The following is a 15,181-nucleotide window of genomic DNA, read 5'->3' as shown; positions in this document are numbered from 1 at the left end:
CCCTGTCCCAGACACCCTCTGCAATCTCCCTCATCCTCACAGCAGCCCAGAAGGTTGGCATTCACAGGGGGAAACCGAGGCTCCAGATGTTTACCACGAACCCAAGGTCACACAGCCAGAAATCGGCTACAGAGGTCTGATGCGGATCCAGGCTCCTAGGAACCCCCCGACCCTGTTCCATTTTTATTCTGGGCTGCCCTCATAGCTGCACTCACCAAATTACTTGCAAGTCCCCAAGCTCTGTTTGCAGGAAGAGAGGTCACAGGACTGAGGAGGACACGGTGTCCTTGCTGGGCTCCTCCTGCCATTTTCTAAGGCCCCATCTATGCCCTGGTGAGGCAGTAGGGACACAGTGTGTCCCCAATCCCTTCACACTTTCCCAAGTGCCAGGTGGGCCTAAGAGTGCCCTGGCCACCCTAAGATTCTGCATATGTCCGTGGCCTCTTCATCCCAACACCCCATCTGGACCTCTAGCTTTGACCCATGTCTCTCAGTACCTATCCATCCAAGCACCAGAGCTCCCTGTGCCACCAATTAGAAAATGCCCAGCTTTCTCTGTGAGCTGCAAGCTGCACAGGGCAGGTGCATGGGGCTTCAGAGGGCCAGTTAACCTTGGCTCCCAGTGCTGACCCTTCCATTGTCCAGTGGCCGGAGCAGCTCTGCCTTCACCTATCAGTCTGCCCCTTGGAGGCCCTCAAGTCTGACCCATTTTTTACCCAACTGCCCTGTAGAAGTGTCAAGGCTACTGAGGCTTAGGTAGCCCACCTAGGGGGCTGGGACCACTGGTTCTCAAAGTGGTCCTTGTGTGATTGGCATTAAAAGTGCCTGAAGCTATAATTTAATAAGCGCATACCTGGGCCCTTTCCCAGATCCAGGTATTTTCTATACAGCATTAAGTTTTAGAACAACTAGTTTGAGTATTACTGGATAATTCCTGTCAATTTGACCCTGTTACCATTATGAAACATCTCTTCTTTTCTCTGGCATTTATTCTTGCTGTAGTCTCCTTGATCTGCTTTTGTGACACCAGCTTTCTTGGGATTACTGCTTTGTGTGGCATATTATTTTCTCTCATACTACTTAAACTTTTCTGTTTCCTTATATTTAAAATGGATTTTTTATAAATAGTTGGGGAAGCCAGTCTGGTCTGACAGTCTTTGGCTTTTAATAGGCATATATAGCCCATTTACATTTAATGTAATTACTGAGCTGTTTGGGTTTAAATTATCTAACTTTATTTTCTAGTTGTCACATCTACTCCTTTTTTCTTCTTTCCTGCCTACTTTTGAATTAATCAATATATTTTTAATTCTACTTCCCCTGCCCTACATTGGTTTGTTAGTTACACACTTTTTTTCTTAAGTGGTAACCTTAGACTAGAGGTTACCTTAAATGAGTATTTTTTTACTATTTCCCAGACAATGCAAGGAAGGACCTTGCGACTTTTGATTGCATCCATTTTCCTCCCAACTTTTGTGCAAGTGTCCTCATGTATCTTAATTCTATATATATTCAAACCTTAGAAGACATTGTTTTTGTTTTTTTGTTTTTGGGTTATATATATATATATATATACGTATACATATATACATGTATATATATATAGTTTATACTTCAAGTTCTAGGGTACATGTGCACAACATGCAGGTTTGTTACATATGTATACATGTGCCATGTTGGTGTGCTGCACCCATTAACTAACCTAATTTACATTAGGTATATCTCCTAATGCTATCCCTCCCCCTCCCCCTCCACCGACAACAGGCCCCGGTGTGTGATGTTCGCCTTCCTGTGTCCAAGTGTTCTCATTGTTCAGTTCCCACCTATGAGAGAGAACATGCGGTGTTTAGTTTTTTGTCCTTGTGATAGTTTGCTGAGAATGATGGTTTCCAGCTTCATCCATGTCCCTACAAAGGACATGAACTCATCATTTTTTATGGCTGCATAGTATTCCATGGTGTACATGTGCCACATTTTCTTAATCCAGTCTATCATTGTTGGACATTTGGGTTGGTTCCAAGTCTTTGCTATTGTGAGTAGTGCCGCAATAAACATACATTGGAGAGGATGTGGAGAAATAGGAACACTTTTACACTGTTGATGGGACTGTAAACTAGTTCAACCATTGTGGAAGACAGTGTGGGAATTCCTCAGGGATCTAGAACTAGAAATACCATTTGACATTTTTTTTTGTTTTAGGCTGTTGTGCTTATTTAGATTTACCCCGTGTTTACCTTTCCCAGGGCTCCCCATTTCCTCCTGCATTATTGTATTTCCACCCAACACCATTTCCTGCTGCCTGACATCCCTTCTCTTTCATATTTTTTAAAGCATATCTGCTATTAATGAATTCTCAGTTTCTTTTGAATCTAAAACCATCCTTATTTCACTTTCTTTTTAAATATTCACATTGTAAAATGTTTGTAACATAATTTTGAAACAAAATTTCAAACGTACAATTTCAAAATTTCAACTTAAAAGTGTCAGTAACCTGCCCAGATTTACCAATTGTGAATGTTTTGCCCCATTTGCTTTATCATTTGCACTGTGTGTGTGTGTTTGTCTATTTCTCTCTAACTCACTTGAGAGTAAATTGCAGAAATCATATTTCTTTACCCCTAAGTATTTCCTAAGACCAAGGACATTCCCCTTTGATAGAATACAATTATCTAATGCACTGTCCATATGCAAATCTTACCAGTCATCCCAATCATGTCTTCTCTAGCTCTTCTCTCCTGGTCCTGGATCCAATCCAGGATCATGAATTGCATTGACTTGCTATGATCCTTAACTCTCTTTAATCTGGAATATTCCTCAGCCTTTCTCTGCCTTACATGACTTTTACATTTTTGAAGAGTTTGAGCCAGCTATTTTTATAGGATATCTCTCAATTTAGGTTTGTCTGATGTTTCTTCATGATTAGATTGAGGTTCCATTGGGAACACCACAATGGGGACGTTGGCACTTTCTCAGTGCCGTAGTGTCCTGTTAGGACATGAATTATGCCAGTTTGTCTCATTATTTGTGACATTAACTTTGATCATGTGTTTAAGATTATATTTGCTATGTTCTTCTACTGTGAAGTTACTGTTGACTGTAATTAGCAAGTAATTTGCAGGGTAATACTTTGAGGTTAGGTAAATATCCTGTTTCTCTTCAAACTTTCATGTACTAGTTTTATCTTCCCTTGATGAATTTTATCTATTCTATTATTTCTATTATGGCTGAAAAATAGTGATTTTTTGACTATCTATAGATATTAGTTGGCATTCCACTGTAAGGAAAACTTTCATTTCTCTTGTACTTATTCATCGTCCCCCAGGAATCAGTCATTTTTCCAAGGAGACCTAGTTCCTTTCTGTGAGGAGTTGTTTTGAGTTCATTTTGAAGTTCATTTGAAGTTTTGAGTTCATTTTACTATAATGTGCCTAGGTGTGATTTTCTTTTTTTTTATTCTGCTTAGGATTTGCAGAGATTTTTTTGAACCTGTGGCTTGATGTCCATCACTTTTGGAAATTTCTCAGCCAGCATAGTATCTGCAGACTGTGTGTCTGTTCCATTTTCTCTCTTTTCTCCTTGTAGGACTTCATTCACAAGGATGTTAGAACTTTTTACCATGGCCTCATATTACTTCCACAATTTCATGTGTTTTTCATCCTTTTTTCTCTCTGGTTTTCTATCTAGTCACTTTCTGGTGACCTGTCTTACAGTTTGTCTTCTCTTCTGCTTTGTCTAAATCCCTCTATTGGATTCTTCATTTCATTCATCGTATGTTTCAGTTCTAGGATTTCTATTTGATTTCCAATTTAGGTTCTCTGGTAAAATTGTCTGCCTTTTCATCCGTTTTCTTAAACGTATGAATTAGAGTTATTAATCTCCCCTGACAGAAGACCTCAATACCTGTGGGTTGATTTCTACTGTCTGCTTTTTCTATTGGTTTTTGTCATTTGGTCCTGACTGAATGCCAAGCTTGTGTATTAAGAAAAAGCTGTAGTTGTTCTGGGTGATGTTCTTTTCCTCAGGAGGGCTTATTTTTTTTCTGACTGGCAGCTGGAGGGTGGGCAGATCATCTTAAACTGGCCAAGGGTGGTGTTTTTCTGGGTTGCTCTTACTCCCAGGCAATGGTTCCACCAGGTCCTTCTGAGAACTCTGGACTTCCGAAGGGCCCCCCATCTTCATGAGCCGCTACTTGCCCTCACCCCAACACAGACATGCACACACCTGCTCACACACACACACACACGCACAGACACGATCTTGCCATCTTTTTCAGATTGGCTGGTTTCCTTCAACGTACGTAGAAGAGGAGGGCATCCAGTGACAGCAGGAACGTGGACGAGACTCGCAGATTTTCCTGGGAGAGTCACTCCAGCCCTGAAGTCTGTCTCTAGCTCCTCTGTGACTCAGAGGGGAAATACCAACCTCCCAGTCTTCCACTGCCCACAGGGATAGGGAGGGTGTTGAGAATCCTAAACTCGAACCGTTTCACTGTCAGCCTGCCCTCGGCGACCCATCACTGGGTATGCTATTGTACATAGAGGAAACCTGGGCTAGCCCCACCCAGAGCGCAGAGGAGGGGGCACCGACAGCGCTGCGAGCCAGGCTCTGGGTAGCGGCTGAGGCCAGAAGCCCATCGCCTGCCCCCGTCCAACTGAGATGGCCTTCAGGAGCCTAGGTTTGAACAGCAGATGCTGTCCCAGGAAGGGCTAGGGACATCGGAGGGGACCTGCCGCCAGACCCTCTGCTCAGCCCCTGGACTCAGCCTTGCCTGTCTTTTCCTGCTGCTCCCAGGGGGAGGTGTCAGGCCTCGGGAGGCAGACGGGACCAGAGCCAGGCTGTTCGCTGTGGGCCCACTTGCCCCACTGTGCTAGGGCGCAGGAGGAGAGAGCACTGTGGTCGCCCTCTGCAGCCACTCTGGTTCCCCAGACTTCCCCACTCCCCGACTCCCCTCCTTGCCAGGGGCACACCCAGACCCCACACGGCAGGCACCTCTCTTGGGAGGGGCCTTTGGAATGATGAAATTCCAACCCTGCTGCCCGGTCAGCGGTACTGTTTCCTGCCCTCACTCTGAGAGGCCCTTTCTGGAGTCCTGGGAAGGTGTCTGCCTGGCCCCGCTGCCAGGTCAGTACATCTTTTGTAAAAACCCTGAAATGGGCAGGGAAGAAAACAGGGATTTCCCCTCTCTAGATCCCTGCCAGGTCCCTCTCCAGGAGGCCCCTCTGCTCTCCTGCAGGGTGGTCCCTGAGGGTCTTGGCACGAGAGGTTGGTTCCAGCCCCTGGCAGGGCTTCCTTCCAAGGGCCCCTGCAGCCTACAAACTGGGCCTCGGGCGACTCAAAATAAGTGCTCTTGGGGGTGGCTCTACCCCATTACCTCCCCCAGCCACGACTCCTGGCCTTCAACCTCTGGCTGGGTTAGCCAGACCCTGGTTTCTCTACCCTGATGTTGCGTGAGACCTGGTAACAGTGTCTCCCTCCCAGCTCCTTGCCAAAGCCTCTGTTGAGACCTGGGCTTCTTGTAGCCCCTTCTCCCTCTGGCCAGCCGCACAGCCTGTGGGAGGTGCCCGGCCCAGGTTGGGTGTGGGGGAAGCTGGTCCCTGCTGTGGGTGGCACTGGGGACCTTAGGGGCTCCTTCTGAGGTTGGCCTTGTGGCCTCTGGGCTGTATGCCTCTGGGGTGTAGGGAAGAGGCAGGACGAGTCATGGGGATGGGGAGCGGCAGGGGGAGAGAGGGGCCCCCGACAAAGGCTTGGGAAATGAGGGGAGGTGGAGGCAGGGCAGGGGAAGCGAAGAGTCAGCCTTGGAGAGGGCACCCTGGGGCCTCTGTGTCGGGGTACACCCAGCACTTTGCACCCTGCGGCCCAGCAGGCGCGGAGGATGGCGGGGAGGAAGCCAGCAGCCCCTGTGTTTACTGTCGTCAGAAAGGTCTTGTGTTTTGGTTTTGGGGTTTTTGTTTTGTTTGTGTTTTGTTTGGATTGTTTGTTTTTTAAGGGGAAAAAAGTTTGTAATTATTTCATCCAAATCTCCCGTTATATATCTGTGAATAATAAGATTTTATAATAGCAAGAAAACGATGTATATTTTAGTTTGTTGACAAATAAGTCATCATGATCATGAAGGACACTGAGAAAAAATAATTTAGAACCCTGGTTTTTGTGAATTTTTTTGTTTTGTGTTTGTTTGTTTTGAGATTTGTGTTTGGTTTGGTTTTTGCACTGCACTAAGGCAGGAGGGTTGGAGGGCTGGGTGCAGCCTGGGAGTCCGATGGTTTTCAGCAGGAGACGGGGTGTACCCTGCAGGGGGCTGAACTGCAGGGGCCTGAGATTAGCTGTGAACATGTGGGAGCCCGATGCATGCGGGTCAGGGATCTGGGGGCCCCCCCAGCTGGCGGCAACCCCAAATGGACACAAACTGTACATTTGCCAATGGGTTTTTTTCAGACCGTGGTTTTTACTTGCAAATAAACCTGAGTTCTTTTCTGCAGGAGTGGTCAGCCTTTCGTGCCAGGGGAGGAGGGAATGGCTGGATTCTTCCGCCTAAGTCCAGCAGGGTCTGTCTGACTGGGGTGCTTGGATCTCAGGGTGGCCCAACCTCAGCAGGGTCTGAGAGATACAGAGGTAATGGTGCCATGGCCACCTCCCGGCTGGCACAGCACCCTGGGTTTCCCATGCGGTGCCCTGGAATTCTCCAGGTGGCATCGGGCATACAAATGGGATTCTAATTCCTGCCCCATCACTTGGGTACCTCTTGAGCCCCTGTTTCTTTACATGTATATTGAAGATAAAAATAGCCTCAGTGCAGTGGCACACACCTGTCATTCTAGCACTTTGGGAGGCTGAGGCAGGAGGCTGAGGTGGGAGGATGGCTTGGGCCCAGGAAGTTGAGACCAGCCTGGGCAACATGGCGAGACCCTGTCTCTACAACATTTTTTTTTTAATAGTTGGGCATATGGTGGTACACATCTGTGGTCCCAGCTTCTTGGGAGGGCGAGGTGGGAGGGTCACTTGAGTCCAGGAGGTCGAGGCTGCAGTGAGCTCTGATTGCACCACTGTACTCCAGCCTGGACAACAGAGCAAGACCCTGAATCTAAAAAAACAAAACAAAACAGAAGAAAAAAAAAACCTCTCCATTTTGGTGGGTTCTGTGGTGTATGATAGAGAAAACCAAAATAGAAAATGAGAGATTTATTTCTCCTTCCCCTCATGGAGGACCGTCCAGAGGCAGCAGCTCCTTTGCCTTGCCCTGGTCCCAGAGCCATCAGGAACCCTGGCTCCCCCCTCCCTGATCCCCTGGTCTCAGGGGGGCTCCTCTTTCCTGATTCCCCATCCTCAGAGGCTCCTCCTTCCCAATCTCCCGTCCTCAGAGGCTCCTCCTTCCCGATCCCCCGTCCTCAGAGGCTCCTCCTTCCCGATCCTTCGTCCTCAGAGGCTCCTCCTTCCCGATCCCTCGTCCTCAGAGGCTCCTCCTTCCTGATCCCTCGTCCTCAGAGGCTCCTGCTTCCCGATCTCCCATCCTCAGAGACTCCTCCTTCCCGATCTCCCATCCTCAGAGGCTCCTCCTTCCCGATCCCCCGTCCTCAGAGGCTCCTCCTTCCCGATCTCCCGTCCTCAGAGGCTCCTCCCTCTCTGATCCTGCGTCCTCAATGGCTCCTCCTTCCTGATCCCCCATTCTCAGGGGCTCCTTCTCCCTGATCCCCCATTCTCAGAAGCTCCTCCTTCCTGATCCCTCATCCTCAGAGGCTCCTCCTCCCTGATCTCCCGTCCTCAGCATGCCCTTCCCTCCTTGTGGCTGCCTCATGGTCCACAGTGGCTGCTGGAGCTCCTGCCACAGGGTCATGAGAGAGAACAGAGATCCCCTTACAGCTCTGGCCAGTGCCTGGTCAGGAAACAGCCCATTTTCTAGAAGTGGAAACTGAGGCTGAGATATGTGAAGTGACTCATCCAAGGTCACACGTGGCCCTTGCACAGCTTGGTCTGATGCCAGAGTCCACGTTTCTGTTTGGGCAGCACCCAGTTCCTAAGCGATGACTTTCTGCCTCTCAGGCCAGCCCGTGGGTCTCCCACCCTTCCTGCAGACTGGACCCTCACCAGCCTTCGCCCCACTGAGGCTGCTGGGAGGCAAACCCGATGGGCAGAGTGAAAATGCCCCCTTCTCCAGGAGCTTCCAACCCCGGGAACCTCTCCCTTGGGCCAAGCCTTCTCCCGGATGTGCAGGCTGGACCATGCCCATCTGACCCACCCTCGCCCCCATTCACTGGTACGTCAGCCGAGTCCCCAGGAGGGACGCCTTCCCAGGGCCGGCCCCACCCTCCTCACGCAGCCCTCCCTGCTGCTCCTGGCCCCCTGGGGGTGGCAGGCAGGTGTGGGTGCAGGGCGACCCCTGGACAGCTGACCGTGGAGTGGGTGTCCCAGGCTGGTGATCAGAAGGCTGAATCAGGGAGAAGTGATGGGGCCTTGCGTTCTGAGACAAAATAAAATAGCTCCCATTTACTGAGTGTTTTCTTCTACCAGGCATGGGGGCTCTGGGCGAGCACATCCCTCCCCTTCCTCTGTCCTTGCCCTCCCTCTGTCCCTGCCCTCCCTCCATCCCTCCCCTCGCTCCACCCCTCCCCTAGCTCAGTCCCTCCCCTAGCTCCATTCCTCCCAGTGTTCCGTCCCTGCCCCGCTCTGTCCCTCCCCCTCTTTCCGTTCCTCCCCTTGTTCCGTCCCTGCCCTCGCCCTGTCCTGGTTGGCTCAGGCTGCCGTGACCGCTGTGGCTCAGGCCCCAGACCCGGCTGCCTCAACTCTGAAATCTCCTTTCTTACAGTTCTGAGGCTGGAAGTTGGAGATGCCGTAAGGGAGGGCGTTGGTTCCTCCTGAGGCCTCTGCATGCTCATCTCAGAGGTCCCTCCCTCTTCTCATGGGGACCCCGTCCTCTTGGATTAGGGCCCACCCTCAGGACCTCGTGTCACCTCTTCAGAGTCCTTCTCAGAGTCACATTTGCAGCAAGTTCTCCACGATGGCTTTGCAGCAAGAATCACTTCCACTCACTCCACAGTCCTAGCGAGGGCCCACTCTGTGCCTTTTCGATGCCCGGGAAGAAACCAAACGGAAAAGCCGCCGCTGGGGAAGCTGATATGCTGGGAGTGGGGAGGGATGGGGGGAGAATTGAGGAAGCTCTGGATTGTTTTTCTTTCTGCTCCTTTTCTCTCTCCCCCTGCTTGTCCCTCTCCCCCTCTTTCCCTGAATGTGTTGCAATTTTCTACGGGACTCATACAATCCCTACTTGACCCACTTTGGGTGTTTTCTTTTCTTTCTTTTTGTTAAGAGATAAGGTCTCACTCTGTCACCCAGGCTGGAGTGCAGTGGCCCAGTCCTAGCTCACTGCAGCCTCACGGTCCTGGACTCAAGCAATCCTCCCGCCTTAGCCTCCCAAGTAGTTGAGACTACAGGCACGTGCCACCCTGCCCAGCTAATTTTTTTTTAATTTTTTGTAGAGATGGGGTCTTGCTACTTCACCCAGGCTGGTCTTGAACTCCTGGCCTCAAATGATTTTCCCACCTTGGCCTCCCAAAAAACCGAGATTATAGGTGTGAGCCGTCGCACCCAGCCTAGGTGTTTTCTTTTATCTATTAAGTGTTGCAAAAAATATGAATTTTGTGCTTGTGCTTAACTTTCTCATTTATCCAATCAATTTGTATTGATTCCTTACCTGAGATTCAACGTTGAACAAGACCAACAAGGTCTCAGCCAGTTTCTAGTGGCATATCAGGCTGAGCTAACATGGAGGCCTCTCTTCCTCCACTGCCAACACAGAAATCCTTGAAAAAAAAAAAAAGCAGAAGGCATGGCTGAGCTGGAAAGAAGGGCCCATTCCAGAAAAAGAGAAATCGAAGCCCGAGGAGATATTGGGAGCTAACCCCGGGGCAGTCTCCAGGGTCTTGGCCCCTCTGGGCCTGGGACCGGTTCCAACACTCTCCTGGCATTGGGAGCCACAGTTGCAGATCCCCCAAGGCCAGAAGCCAGCACTGGGCCCCCTGCATAAAGTTAAGCATCTCAGAGAACCCCCGTTGTGCAGAGGAGACTGACACACATGGATAGTTGAGAGTGTCTGGAAAACAAAGCCAAAATCACGGAGAAGGATAAATGTTTTAAAATATTTTTTAAAGTTTACAGAAACAGAATAAAAAGGCACACTATACCCCACGCCAAATGAACCACTTGGTTAACCTTGGAGTTCAAAGATAAAAAGTAATCCACTGGGCATCCAAGCAGAAAGAACAAGTCTCTTAAGAGAAAAAAAACCAATCAGGTTTGCTTTAGACATTATCCCAGTAACACTCGACATTACCCCAGTAACGCTCAACGCTAGGAGGCAATGAACAATTCACAGAAGGTCTTCATGGCAAGAGAGACCCAAGGGTTTGATGCTCAAATAGTTGCTCATTTGTCAGGCAGCAAGTAAGGCATTGCCACATGTAAAGACTCAGGGGCGGCCCGGCGGGGTGGCTCACGCCTGTAATCCCAGCACTTTGGGAGGCTGAGGCAGGTGAATCACTTGAGGTCAGGAGTTCGAGACCAGCATGGCCAACATGGCAAAACCCCTTCTCTACTAAAAATACAAAAATTAGCCGGGTATGGTGGTGGGCGCCTGTAATCCCAGCTACTCCGAGGCTGAGGCAGGAGAATCGATTGAACCCGGGAGGTGGAGGTTGCAGTGAGCTGAGATTGCACCACTGCACTCCAGCCTGGGCGACAGAGTGAGACTCCATATCAAAAAAAAAAAAAAAAAAAAAAAAAAAAAACTCCTGCTCCTGGGGCTGTTACTCAGGGGAGCACTTGTTAGAACAATGACCAGGGGCAAACTCCGGCTGGATGACTGGAAAGCTGCCCCAAGGACTGGGGCAGAGTGTGGAACCGGAATCTCTGGAAACAAGTCTTTTTTTTATTTGTTTTAATCAAACGAAAGAGATTTCTAAGTTTTTTGCGTTCCTTAAAAGTGAAGGCTTTGTCAAACATTTTTGTCTACTCTGGGAAATGTACAATGATTAGAAAAGTGCATGTCATAATAGTTTCCTTTTTTTTCTTTGAGACAGAGTCTCGCTCTGTTGCCCAGGCTGGAGTGCAGTGGCGCAACCTCAGTTCACTGCAGCCTCTGCCTCCCGGGTTCAAGTGATTCTCTTCCCTCAGCCTCCTGAGTAGCTGGGATTACAGGCACCCGCCACCACGCCTGGCTAATTTTTGTATTTTTAGTAGAGATGGGGTTTTACCATCTTGGCCAGGCTGGTCTTGAACTCCTAACCTCATGATCCGACCGCCTCGGCCTCCAAAAGTGCTGGGATTACAGGCGTGAGCCACCACCCCTGGCCATCATAGTAGTTTTCCAAACTTCTAGTAGTGCTCCAAAACCTCAAAAGTACTCCAAAACATCATAGTAGTACTCCAAAACCTCGAAAACAGACAGCTTGGAATAGCTTAAGAAGTACAACCTGAAGATTTTAAAATTTCAGAAATTAGCCTTTTATAAATTGTGCAGAATATTTATTTTTATAAAAAAAAAGATTATGTTTTCCGGATACATAGGTATTTAGATTACTTCTACCCTGCAAGACTCTCGCGAAAATAAAACACTTCAAACAGAAAAGGAGAAAAAAGTCAAAGGGAAGAAAGGAAAAGCCGCATTACAGCATGTGAATTGCTTCTGGACGCTCTGGTTCTTGAACGGGCCTGTGCAGCCTCCTCTGTGTATCTGAGCACAAGTCTTCAATGTGGTGGGAGAGGTGCTGCTGCTAGGCAGCTGTGGTAAGCCCTGCAGAAGGCAATCACGAATGTAAAGAAGTATAGTGAGTTCTTATACCTGTTGCTTTGATGTCCATTTTGAATATAAGTTTAACTCTCTCACACCAGAAGAAGGGCTCGTCACCCTCGACACAGTTTACAGTTTTTTTTATTGTTGTTTTCGTTTCTGTTTTTGAGACGGAGTCTCGCTCTGTTGCCAGGCTGGAGTGCAGCGGCACGATCTGGGCTCAATGCAACCTCCGCCTCCTGGGTTCAAGCGATTCTCCTGTCTCAGCCTCCCAAGTGGCTGGGATTACAGGCGTCCGCCACCACGCCCAGCTAATTTTTGTATTTTTAGTAGAGATGGGGTTTCACCATGTTGGCCAGGCTGGTCTCGAACTCCTGACATCAGGTGATCCACCCGCCTCAGCCTCCCAAAGTGTCAGGGTTACAGGCGGGAGCCACCGCGCCCGGCCACAGTTTATAGTTCTGTGCCTGCAGCACTCCCCCAGTTCCTCAGTGTGGTCGATCCAGACATCTGTCTTGTGCCACTGCCTCCTGGTGACCACCTCGCTGTGGAACAGCTGGAACAGCCTGCTGGACTGACCCACCCCCTGTGTGGCCATGCAGGTAGGCCACAGTGATGGCCTCTCAGTCAGTCGGCAACCAGAGACCTTGAGGCTGCCTATCCTAACCCCACCAATTAGAACCCTTGTGGGAAAGCTGCTTGGGTAACACCCTGGACCCCAATAAAGACTTTGGCCCACAGGTGTCTCTCTCCCTTTCTCCCTCTCCATCTTTCTCACTCTCCCTCTCTCTCTCTCCCTGTCTCCCTCTCTCTCCCTCTCTCCCTCTCTCCTTCTCTCTCCCTCTCTCCCTCTCTCCCCCTCTCCCTCTCTCCCTCTCTCTCACTCTCCCACTCTCCCCCTCTCCGCCTCTTCCCCCCTCCCCCTCCCCCTCCCCCTCTCTCTCCCTCTCTCCTTCTCCCCATCTCCCCCTCTCTCTCCCTCTCCCCCTCTCCCCCTCTCTCCCTCTCCCCATCTCCCCCTCTCTCCCTCTCCCCATCTCCCCCTCTCTCCCTCTCCCCCTCTCTCCCTCTCCCCCTCTCCCCCTCTCTCCCTCTCCCCATCTCCCCCTCTCTCCCTCTCCCCCTCTCCCCCTCTCCCTCTCTCCCTCTCTCTCACTCTCCCACTCTCCCCCTCTCCGCCTCTTCCCCCCTCCCCCCTCCCCCTCCCCCTCTCTCTCCCTCTCTCCTTCTCCCCATCTCCCCCTCTCTCTCCCTCTCCCCCTCTCTCCCTCTCCCCATCTCCCCCCTCTCCCTCTCTCCCTCTCCCCCTCTCCCCCTCTCTCCCTCTCCCCCTCTCCCCCTCTCTCTCCCTCTCTCCTTCTCCCCATCTCCCCCTCTCTCTCCCTCTCCCCCTCTCCCCCTCTCTCCCTCTCCCCATCTCCCCCCTCCCTCTCTCCCTCTCCCCCTCTCCCCCTCTCCCCCTCTCTCCCTCTCCCCCTCTCCCCCTCTCTCCCTCTCTCTCCCTCTCTCTCCCTGTCTCCCTCTCTCCCTTTCCCTCTCTCCCCCACCCTCCCTCTTTCTCCCTCTCCCTCTCCCCACCAGTGGTTGAGCATGCGTGTCCTGGATCATCCCCTCTTATCAGCCCCGAGAGGCACAGCCCTCTCTGTCTGGATCTGGAAGGAGTGCGCTGCTCTGATTCCATGTGTCCTGTGCCGCTGCCTCCTCTGTGTCCACCTGAGCCACACGCCCCAGCCTCACTCTCCTCTGGGTCCAGCCTCTCCTGGAAGGTGGATGACATGGATATGACCTCTCCAGAGAGAGGCCTCAAGACTAAATTAGAGGAAAACAAGACAAAAAGAGATAAAGACAGTGGGGAAGGGAAAGAGGAGCGGGTTGGGGAGGACAGAGGCACTGGTTTCCTCCGTTTGTCGGGCTTCAATGATATTTCTTGACTTTTACCTGGAAAATCGAGTGCTGGAGGCATAAGTAGACTTCACGGCACAAATACAAACACCAAGAAAGATAATGAATTAAAGTTGGATGAAGATGAGAGAAAGGAAGGGTGAGGAAGATAAAAAAAATAGTAATACAGTTTCCGGCCAGGGAAGGAGCAATGCGTGTTGTCTCCAGAGGCTTGCCTTCTGCCTCCAGCAGTGTGTGCATTCATTTTTCTATCGCTGTGTCACAAATTACACACGTAGGGGCTTAACACAACACATTTATTATCTCATGGTTCTGTAGGTCATAGAAGCCCAGCCTAGGTCTCTCTGGGCTGAAATGGAGGTGTCAGCAGAGTTACGTTCCTTCCTGGAGGCCCCAGGGGGAAACCATTGCCTTCCCTTTTCCGGCTTCCAGAAGCTGCTGCATCTGTTGAATCATGGCGCCCTGCTCCATCTTCAAAGCCAGCATAGTGGCATCTCTCTGGCCCCTCTACCAAAGTCACATCTGTCTACCTCGGGTTACAGCTGGGAAGGGGTCTCCACTTTTCAGGACTCATATGATTAGATTCACCCAGATGATCCAGGACAATCTCCCTGGATCACATCTGCAAAGTCTCTCTTGCAGTGAAAGGTAACACATTGACAGGTTCCAGACTGTGACGTAGTCTGGAACATGGATATCTTTCGGGGGGGCCATTATTCTGTCTTTTGCAGTAGGTTACATATCCTGATCAACCCTTCTGATAAGACAACAAAAACACTGGGAACATATTTGTAATTCCATCAATGAGCTGGTGATAAAGAAAAACACATGCCGAAGTAAAGGCAGGAATCCAGACGGGGGGGCTGGCTTCCTCCTTATGGGTGTTTGCCCAACTGGGTGAGCGTAAGGGCCAATCTTTATCACCTGGCTGGGTGTGCGAGCAAGACAAAACCCAGGGCCCACCCAAGGCAAGCCCCTCTTTAAAGCCAGGACCCCAACAGGCCTCACCCCCAACATCAGGAAGAGTAGAAATACCCACCTCCATACACACACTGCTGCCACCACCACCACCAAGGGATTGCAAAGGAAATTCTCTTTCTTATACCTTGATGTAGCAGGACGAGCCGCAGACAAAACTCCTCAGACACTGAATTAAAGAAGGAGGAGGTTTATTCAGCCGGGAGCGTCAGCAGACTTGCGTCTTAAGAGCCGAGCTCCCTGAAAAAGAAATTCTTGGCCTTTTTAAAGGCTTATAGCTCTAAGGGGTCCACGTGAAAAGGTCGTGATAAATCGAACAAGCATGGGGAACGTGACGGGCCTGCATGCATCAGCGAACAGAACAAAGTTTTGCAATGCTTTTTCATACAATGTCTGGAATTTACAGATAACACAAGTAGTTTAGGTTAGGGGTTGATATTATTATTATTACTTTTTAACTCCTAGGGCCGGGTGGTGGTGCCAAGGTTGTCTGGCTATTTATCTTACTTCTGTTTATTTCTA

The 15,181-nt window shown here is 50.0% G+C and overlaps 1 protein-coding gene across 12 annotated transcripts in view; it reads left to right on the top strand.

The window, feature by feature from the left end:
• VAV2 (vav guanine nucleotide exchange factor 2) overlaps window positions 1-6,478 on the top strand; it is a 230,131-nt gene extending 223,653 nt beyond the window's left edge. For all 12 annotated transcript variants that reach the window (XM_063696850.1, XM_063696849.1, XM_063696851.1 and 9 more), the window contains one exon: window positions 4,274-6,478. In XM_063696850.1, coding sequence (XP_063552920.1) covers window positions 4,274-4,321 — 48 coding nt within the window. In that variant the 3' untranslated portion in view covers window positions 4,322-6,478. The remainder of the gene's footprint in view (window positions 1-4,273) is intronic.
• Window positions 6,479-15,181: the final 8,703 nt, after the last annotated feature.

Source organism: Gorilla gorilla, chromosome 13 (genome assembly GCF_029281585.2).
Source record: "Gorilla gorilla gorilla isolate KB3781 chromosome 13, NHGRI_mGorGor1-v2.1_pri, whole genome shotgun sequence".
Lineage (NCBI taxonomy): Eukaryota > Metazoa > Chordata > Mammalia > Primates > Hominidae > Gorilla > Gorilla gorilla.
This window is presented reverse-complemented; position numbering and strand designations above follow the sequence as displayed.